This window comes from Zeus faber (assembly GCF_960531495.2).
Source record: "Zeus faber genome assembly, chromosome: 17".
NCBI lineage: Eukaryota > Metazoa > Chordata > Actinopteri > Zeiformes > Zeidae > Zeus > Zeus faber.
In genome coordinates, this window is record NC_137204.1 from 29,185,255 (window position 1) to 29,195,182 (window position 9,928).

At 43.2% G+C, this 9,928-nt stretch overlaps 1 protein-coding gene across 2 annotated transcripts in view; it reads left to right on the forward strand.

Annotated features, from left to right (window-relative positions):
- Nucleotides 1-1,993: 1,993 nt before the first annotated feature.
- LOC307242904 (anthrax toxin receptor 2-like) overlaps nt 1,994-9,928 on the forward strand; it is an 18,727-nt gene continuing 10,792 nt past the window's right edge. Inside the window, exons 1-8 of one of the 2 annotated variants that reach the window (XM_080017525.1) lie at nt 1,994-2,199; nt 3,625-3,696; nt 3,921-3,992; nt 4,398-4,479; nt 5,961-6,065; nt 6,178-6,246; nt 7,854-7,934; nt 8,054-8,114. In XM_080017525.1, coding sequence (XP_079873651.1) covers nt 2,048-2,199; nt 3,625-3,696; nt 3,921-3,992; nt 4,398-4,479; nt 5,961-6,065; nt 6,178-6,246; nt 7,854-7,934; nt 8,054-8,114 — 694 coding nt within the window. In that variant the 5' untranslated portion in view covers nt 1,994-2,047. The remainder of the gene's footprint in view (nt 2,200-3,624; nt 3,697-3,920; nt 3,993-4,397; nt 4,480-5,960; nt 6,066-6,177; nt 6,247-7,853; nt 7,935-8,053; nt 8,115-9,928) is intronic. The other variant, XM_080017526.1, reaches the window with a different exon arrangement.

The following is a 9,928-nucleotide window of genomic DNA, read 5'->3' on the forward strand; positions in this document are numbered from 1 at the left end:
TTTCTTGCTTTTCTGTTTCTTCCTGTTTTTTTCATTTTTTTCTGTTTTTAATTTTTCTGTCGTTTTTATTTTTTCTTGTTTTTCACTTTATTTTCATTTTTTTCTGTTTTTTTCTATTTAGTTCTGTTTTTTTCATCTTGCTTTTCTTGTTTTTCTGTTTCTTCCGGTTTTTATGTCTTTTCTTTTTTTTTCTGTTTTTTCTGCTTTAATTCTGTTTTGTTGTTTTTTTTTGCTTTTCTTGTTTTTCTGTTTTACCCCGTTTTCTCTTGTTTTTTTGTGTTTTTTGTTTTTTTTTTCAGATTTTTCTGTTTTTGTTCTATTTTTTTCCTTTTTCATTCTTTTTTTCTGTTTTTTATGTTTTTCTTCTTGCTTTTCTTGTTTCTCTTCTATAAAATGAAAAAAAAATGTTTTGTGTATATTTGTCAGGGTACTCTCACTGAAGCTCTTTGGGAAAAATAAAGTATATATTTTTGTTCTCTAAAATAAACAATAAAAATCATACAGTGTGTTGTTTATTTGTTTTGATCGATTAAAACATTGATAATAATGTCTAAAATATATTTTGTGTGTAGTTGATATATTTGCATATTCACCACCTGATTGGGTCAATATATTAAATAGCTACAGTTCAGTTGTTCATAGACGGCTATGAGGAAGGGATGGTAACTGGTGTGGTGTTTGTCGACCTCTCAGCTGCTTATGACAGTCGACCACAGACGTCTCCTCAGCAAGATCCTGGAGACCACAAGGGACATCCGTCTGACAGAACTGATCGAAAGCTTGCTTGAAAACAGGAACTTTTTTGTTGAGCTTGGAGGAAAGAAAAGCAGGTGGCGAAGACTCAAGAATGGCCTTCCACAGGGAAGTGTGCTTGCACCACTTCTCTTTAACATCTACACCAACGACCAACCAAAAAGTGCAAACACTCGCAGCTTCATCTATGCAGACGACCTTGGAATAGGTGCACAAGCCACTGACTTGTGGAAGACAGACTCTCCAATGCTCTGGCAGAGCTAACACCTTACTGTGAAGAGAACCACCTACGTGCAAATCCATCGAAGACACAGGTGTGTGCCTTCCACCTGAGAAATCGGGAAGCCAAGCGCCAACTGAAGGTCAACTGGTCAGGAACCTCCCTCGAACACTGTGAGCACCCGGTCTACCTAGAGGTAACCCTGGACAGATGCCTCTCTTTTAAGACCCACATTGAGAAGACCAAGTGTAAAGTGAGTGCGAGGAACAACATCATCCGCAAGCTCACTGGAACAACCTGGGGTGCTAACTCACAGACTCTGAAAGCAACTGCACCGGCTCTCTGCTACACAGCTGCCCAGTATGGGAGCCAGCTGCCCATGCCAAGAAGTTGGACCCCGCCCTCAATGCTAGCTGCCGCCTTATCACTGGCTGCCTGAAACCAACACCTACAGACCGGCTATACATCCTGGCAGGCATAGCCCCACCAGAGATACGACGAAATGCAGCAAGCAAGAAAGAGCGGCAACAACAGTCCAATGATCAAAGACATCCTCTCTTCGGCCATGTGCCAGCCAAACGCCGCCTTAAATCCAGGAATCCACCTCTCAGAACACCGAGCGCAAGCAGTGAAAGAGTCACTCGGTGGGAAGAAAGACTTGACAACCTCCCACCAGAAACAACAACGGCGCTAAAGGCGAGCGAGGCACTGCCCCCTGGAGCAGACACCAACTACGCAGTGTGGAAATGACTTAACAGGCTAAGATCTGGTGTTGGACGTGCAAAAGCCACTCTTGCCAAATGGGGACACCTGAGTGACGGGGACGCTGTGTGTGACTGTGGCACTGGACCACAGACCATGGAGCACCTCCTGATATGTCCCCTGCTGGTACAGCCTGCACAGCATCGGACTTTCTTTCTTTCTCCCCCCCTCCCTCCGGCAGCCGCTCTGCGCATGCGCAGTGCCCCCCCCCTCCGCCTGCCCCGGTCGCTCCCAGTCTCACTATGTGGCAGCGCGGGACGAGACAGCAGCTGCCACAATGTGACCTGGTGTCCTGCGTGTGCGTGTGTGACCATGGTCAGAGTGGGCCGGCTGCTCTGCCTGCTGCTCTGCCGGCTGCTCTGCCTGCTGCTCTGCCTGCTGCTCTGCCTGCTGCACGCACCGCTGTGTGCGCGGGGGGACGCCTCGTGCGACCAGCCGCTCGACGTCTACTTCGTCCTGGACAGGTGAGGCGCGCGCGTGCGTGTGGGCGTGCGCGAGGCCTGTGCGTGCATGGGTGTGCGAGGCGTGTTTTTGTGCGTGCGTGTGAGCGAGAGAGGAACAGCCCATAATAATCCTCGTTGCCGTCTCCATGTAAGGCTGTGTTTACGCTCCAGTGTGATGCAGAGGGCAACTGTTGCTCTGTTCACTGTGGAGAGACGTTTGTCCAAGTTGTTGATATAATAATTATAACAATAATAATAATGACAACAACAACAACTATAATAACAACAACAATAATAACAACAATAATAACAACAACAATAACAACAACAATAATAATAACCAGCCCCCAGTTCCAGCCCTTGATTGATTTGTTGCTGATTTGTGTTGTTGTGGTTGCCATAAGCAAAATGAATGTAAACAAAGAACCGTCCTAAAATATGGCGGCCACTACCCACAATGCAATGTGCTATCACAGAGTTGCCCATTCTCTGTTGGATGGAGATGTCACAAATCGCCTCTCGTTTCGTGGCCGTGGCTTCCACGGTTTCTGAGCGTCGGGCACCTTCAGCCGGAGAATCGCCAAGAGAATAATAACACATTTCCCCGCAGGCAGCGAGGCCCGGGGGCCGCTTGAGTCGCGTCAGTCACAAATAAGTTTTCCGAGTTGCTGCGGAACGCAGCATCGCCTCCTGCCGCCTCGCGTCGCGACCCGGCGCAGGATGCCAAGCGACCGATGCACAGAGATGGGCCAGACCCCAGGGCCACGCCCAGCACACGCATGACAAATTGGATGATGATGATGTCACAAAGTGCCCCCGCCCCACCGCCCCTGCTCCCTTCGGTTCAGCTACTTCCGCTAAGGCGGCTCCACGTCCTTCAGAAAACCCTTTTTCACTAATTCCTGCTCCAAATATCCATCGACGTGGATCAAACTTGGAGCACGAAATGTCTGGACTGCCCGAATATGACGACGCTCCATTCGTGCCCGTGCGACGGTTGCTGTGCTCCAGACACTTTCACCTGGAAAAATGCCAACGAGAAAAATAAATGAAATAATATGAACCAAGACAATAGGGTTCCAGCCCTTTGTGCAGGACCCCTAATAATAATAACAATAATAATATTATTATTACTAATAATAATAATAATAATAATAATGATATATCATTGCTCCAAGAGAAGTTTCTCATTACTGACCATGACGGTTAATAATAAAAAAATTGATATAAAAGATGAAGATATTACTATATTACATTTTACATTTGTGTAATTAATATTTATATTTAAAAATATTTCATATGCAACGTGGTCACAATCTCCCAGTCCCAGAATGCAGTAGTAAAAACAGAATTTATATCATATAAGTATAATAAAATGTTGAAATATTTGTGATGATATAATAATATGTTGTAATATTTATGATATAATATTAATAATGTGTTCAGGTCCGGCAGCGTCTCTGGACACTGGGAGGAAATCTATGGCTTTGTGGAGCAGCTCACCAACAGGTTTACCAGGTGAAACTACATCTGTCTGTCTGTCTGTCTGTCTGTCCGTCTGTCCGTCTGTCCACTCTGGCATTTTGTTTCTTCAATCGAAAAACTGCTCATTTCGAAACATTTGGGACACATAAAGCAAAATATCCTGGAGGGGGCAGATCGGTCTTGACGTTAATACATCAAGTGCAAATGACAAAGATGTACTTTTCCTGTGTGTGTGTGTGTGTGTGTGTGTGTTCCAGTCCCAGGTTGAGGGTTTCCTACATCGTCTTTTCGTCCAGAGCAGCTGTTATACTTCCTCTCACTGGAGACAGGTACTCGGACAGCCACTGTCCAAAAAAATTCATATGTAATATAAATGTTATATCATATTTACGTAATGTAAAATAGGATATCAAATATTATATGACATTTTGTTCTTCCTATTATATATAAATATTTTTTCCATGAATGTACTGACATCGCCCAATTCCATAATACGACATTTTTATGTTGCATGTTATGATCGTTTGTTTCTTGCAATATGGTCGTTTAGCGACTCATGAAGTTTATTATTCCCAGTACAAAAGTCGTGTCAATGGATCAACCAATCAATCAATGTCAGATATTAAAGTGACTTTTTGATGAGCCCTCTCCAGTTCGGTTGCTGGCATCAACCACAGATATTTAAAGCTTGGTCCAGAAATCTGCGCCTGTTTCCGTCTCCGTCCCGTTCCCAGGTCTGAGATGTTGGAGGGTCTGGAGCGGCTGAGCCGGATCAAACCGGCAGGAGAGACCTACATGCACGAGGGCATGAAGGCGGTGGGTGGGCGCACTCCCCTCTTCAATGCCCTGGATGTTGCTTCTGTTCGGTGGGATCCGGGTTCTTTTGGCTCTGACGCTCGAGCGGCACCGCGGGTTCGCTGCGATCTCTGATTGGCCGGTTTGAATTTGTCAGCAGTAACCTGCCTGCAAAGTACCAGGATGTAACCCCGTTAAGAGCCTGGATAACAACCACTCACTGGAAAGTAAACGTCAGCGCTGACACGTCGGTGTGAGGTTGTGGCAGCAAAATCCTCTGAACGCTTTACTGCTGAGAAACTTACCACTCTGCTGCAGCTTCTCGCTCTTCAACGCAGTCCAGTGGGGCAAGCAATTACGACTTTAAAAACATGTTCCCTTACCAGAGTGGTAAGTTCCCGCAGCAGAGAGGTAAGTTTCCGCAGCAGAGAGGTAAGTTCCCGCAGCAGAGAGGTAAGTTCCCTTACCAGAGTGGTAAGTTCCCGCAGCAGAGAGGTAAGTTCCCTTACCAGAGTGGTAAGTTCCCGCAGCAGAGAGGTAAGTTCCCGCAGCAGAGAGGTAAGTTTCCGCAGCAGAGAGGTAAGTTCCCGCAGCAGAGAGGTAAGTTCCCGCAGCAGAGAGGTACGTTTCTACAGCAGAGGGGTGAGTTTCCGCAGCAGAGAGGTGAGTTTCCGCAGCAGAGAGGTAAGTTCCCGCAGCAGAGAGGTAAGTTCCCGCAGCAGAGAGGTAAGTTCCCGCAGCAGAGAGGTAAGTTTCCGCAGCAGAGAGGTAAGTTCCCGCAGCAGAGAGGTAAGTTCCCGCAGCAGAGAGGTACGTTTCTACAGCAGAGGGGTGAGTTTCCGCAGCAGAGAGGTGAGTTTCCGCAGCAGAGAGGTAAGTTCCCGCAGCAGAGAGGTAAGTTCCCGCAGCAGAGAGGTAAGTTTCCGCAGCAGAGAGGTAAGTTCCCGCAGCAGAGAGGTAAGTTCCCGCAGCAGAGAGGTAAGTTTCCGCAGCAGAGAGGTAAGTTCCCGCAGCAGAGAGGTAAGTTCCCGCAGCAGAGAGGTAAGTTTCCGCAGCAGAGAGGTAAGTTCCCGCAGCAGAGAGGTAAGTTTCCGCAGCAGAGAGGTAAGTTCCCTTACCAGAGTGGTAAGTTCCCGCAGCAGAGAGGTATGTTTCTACAGCAGAGGGGTGAGTTTCCGCAGCAGAGAGGTGAGTTTCCGCAGCAGAGAGGTGAGTTTCTACAGCAGAGGGGTGAGTTTCCGCAGCAGAGAGGTGAGTTTCCGCAGCAGAGGGGTAAGTTCCTGCAGCACAGAGGTAAGTCTCCGCAGTCTAGAAGTATGTTTTCGCTGCAGTAAAGCGCTCAGCAGGTTACTGAACTGTTGTCAATGGGAACCAACATTCTAACAATAAGACCTGGGTTTGAAAATAGAGAACATATCGTTTGATGGACTTTTCTTCTATAGAGGAGTGTAAGTCTTCTTCAACTCCTCCCTTCACTTCCCGTCGCACTCTCCATCCGTCAGGTGTCGGAGCAGATGAAGGCCCAGACCTCCAGATCCTCCTCCATCATCATCGCTCTGACGGACGGAAAGCTGGAGGTTTACCCCTACGAGCTGACGCTGAGGGAGGTGGGGAAAGCAGAGAGAGAGAGGGATACAGTATATTGATGGATGGATAGACAGACAGACAGACAGACAGACAGACAGACAGATGGATGATACTGCTCATGTGACCCTTCAGGCTGGGCGGTGCAGAGCTTATGGAGCCAGGCTTTACTGTGTGGGAGTGATGGACTTTGACCACAACCAGGTGAGAAACCTTATTCATCTTCCTTTCATTTCAAGTATATATATATATATATATATATATATATATATATATATATATATACAAAGTAAATACGGTTCGGAAGATACATATACATTATATATATACAGTATATAATGTATGTATGTAAAGTATATTCTGTATGTATATACAGTATATACATACAGTTTATACAGTATATACATACACAATATGCTGTATATACTGTGTGTGTATATACAGTATAAACCGTATGTACAGTATATACTGTATAAACTGTATATACTGTGTGTATATACTGTATAAATTGTATGTACAGTATATAAACAAGTGGAGGCCAGCACCAGCCCAGAACCAGAACTATGTTTGCGTTGGTGGAAAAGAGATGTCAGTGGGTGGAGGTTCCCTGGTCTGCTGTGATGGAGGCTCAGTGGGTGGTTGTTCTGCTGTGGAACCATCTCATCAGTGTAATTAGATCTGAGCGGCAGCAGCTTCCTGTTGTGATGGAGCTGAAGAGAAAACTCAGCCAGACATGTGGCACATCCCAAGATGATCACCAACATCAGACTCAACAGAGAACTAAACAACAACAAAGACAACAACAAAGACAACGACAACAACAAAGACAACAACAAAGACAACAACAACAAAGACAACAACAACGACTACAACAACAACAGAGACAGCAACAACAACAAAGACAATGACAACAACAACGACAACAACGACTACAACAACAACAGAGACGACAACAACAACAACAAAGACAATGACAACAACAACAACAAAGACAACAACAACAAAGACAACAACGACGACAACAAAGACAACAACAACAAAGACAAAAACAAAGAAGACAACAATGACAACGACAACAACAAAGACGAAAACGACGACAACAACAACAAAGACAACAACGACAACAACAACAAAGACAACAACAAAGATTTTTGTATGTGACAAATAAAAAATCTTGAATCTTGAACAACAACAAAGACAACAACAACAAAGACGACAACAATGACGACGACAAAGACAACAACAACAAACACAACAACAACAAAGACAACAACAAAGACAACAACAACAAAGACAATGACAACAACAACGACGACAGCAAAGACAACAACAACAAAGACAACAACAACAAAGACAACAACAACAAAAAACAACTACAACAACAATGACAAAAACAACAACAATGACAACAACAATGACAACAACAAAGACAACAACAAAGACAACGACAACATCAACAAAGATGACAACATCAACAACAACAGCAACAACAACGACGACAATGCAGCTCAATCCGTTCACAGTCATGGTTCTCAACCTTTGTCTTTATCTCTGGGATCCAATCTCAGATTGGGGTCCTCGGCTGTTTCTTAGCTTCTGGACTGTCTCCTAGCTCCTTCTCTGTCTCCTAGCCCCTTCTCTGTCTCCTAGCTCCTTCTCTGTCTCCTAGCTCCTTCTCTGTCTCCTAGCTCCTTCTCTGTCTCCTAGCTCTTAGGCTCTTATCATTTTTCTGGGGACTCCCTGGAACCTGTTGAAGGACCACATCAGTCGGTCAGTTGGTTTATCAACCACATGTGAACTCTTTGTCCCAGCTGGCTGAGATAGCGGACGGCCCGGACCAGGTCTTCCCGGTGCCCAGCGGGTTCCACGCGCTCAAGGACATTGTTGACTCGGTGAGGTCAGACCACTCCCTACAACATAGAAAACAATAACCCAGACCCTGTTGACATGGTTACGGCCAGAACGGATGCCGTTAAACCCTAACCTGCTTGTACTGTTGGATTCTGCACAGATCCTGAAACAGTCCTGCACAGAAATGTTCAGGATAGAGCCTTCGACTGTTTGTGTTAACGGTAAGTCAACAAGAAGTTGAAATGTCATTTCATATTAAATAGTGTTGTCTCTGTCTCTGTCTCTGTGGAATACTGGATTCTGATTGGTCGATAGCAGTAAATAATGAGCAACCACTTCTCCCCCTGGTTTCACGTCCCTCGTATCCCTCCGCTACATGCTAATGCTAACAGTAGCTAATGGCGCCATCTGGTGACGCTCCATAGAAACTACAATGAAGAGATGAATGAGCAAGTGTCTAGTTTGACATCAATAACAGGAAATGTGGAAGCTGTTAAACTAGTCATACTAGTTATTAAACTAGACATACTAGTTATTAAACTAGTCATACTAGTTACTAAACTAGTCATACTAGTTTTTAAACTAGACATACTAGTTATTAAACTAGTTATACTAGTTATTAAACTAGACATACTAGTTATTAAACTAGTCATACTAGTTATTACACTAGACATACTAGTTATTAAACTAGTTATACTAGTTATTAAACTAGTCATACTAGTTTTTAAACTAGACATACTAGTTATTAAACTAGTTATACTAGTTATTAAACTCGTTATACTAGTTATTAAACTAGTCATACTAGTTATTAAACTAGACATACTAGTTAATAAACTAGACATACTAGTTATTAAACTAGTCATACTAGTTAATAAACTAGACATACTAGTTATTAAACTAGTCATACTAGTTACTAAACTAGTCATACTAGTTTTTAAACTAGACATACTAGTTATTAAACTAGTTATACTAGTTATTAAACTAGACATACTAGTTATTAAACTAGTCATACTAGTTATTACACTAGACATACTAGTTATTAAACTAGTTATACTAGTTATTAAACTCATTATACTAGTTATTAAACTACTCATACTAGTTTTTAAACTAGACATACTACTTATTAAACTAGACATACTAGTTATTAAACTAGTTATACTAGTTATTAAACTCGTTATACTAGTTATTAAACTAGTCATACTAGTTATTAAACTAGACATACTAGTTATTAAACTAGTCATACTAGTTATTACACTAGACATACTAGTTATACACTAGACATACGAGTTGTCAAACTAGTCATACTAGTTATTACACTAGACATACTAGTTATACAGTAGACATACTAGTTATTAAACTTGACATACTAGTTATTAAACTTGACATGCTAGTTATAAAACTAGTCATACTAGTTATTACACTTGAAATACCAGTTATTTAACTTAACATACTAGTTATTAAACTAGACATACTAGTTATTGAACTAGACATACTAGTTATAGAACTAGACATACTAGTTATAAAACTAAACATACTAGTTATTAAACTAGACATACTAGTTATAAAATGAAACATACTAGTTATTGAACTAGACATACAAGTCACAAAACGAGTCATACTAGTTACAGAGCTAGACATACTAGTTATTTAATCATGTTTAATCCATAAGCAGTGTGTAATAAGCAGGGTAAGGTGCAGGTCATTATCACTAAACAACCTCCTTCAGACCTGGCAACCCTGTGGGCTTCTGTGGAGATAATGACCGTCTGGCGGCACCTTGTTTCCTGCACCTCGGTTCTACCGCACAGAATCACCGCTCACACTCGCTCACGTCTGGCTTTTGTCTTCGGTGGGAAAGGTTTCAATCCGCATTCATTCCTGGGAACAAATGACTCTGGTAGCCACAGGTATTTATCGGCCCCGGCTCGCATTGGCAGTGATGGAAACATGACACCTGGGACCACACGCCCATTGTGCTGTGTGAAAGACGGGAATATCCGTTTGTCGTTCAATCATTCATATCCCATTTACAATC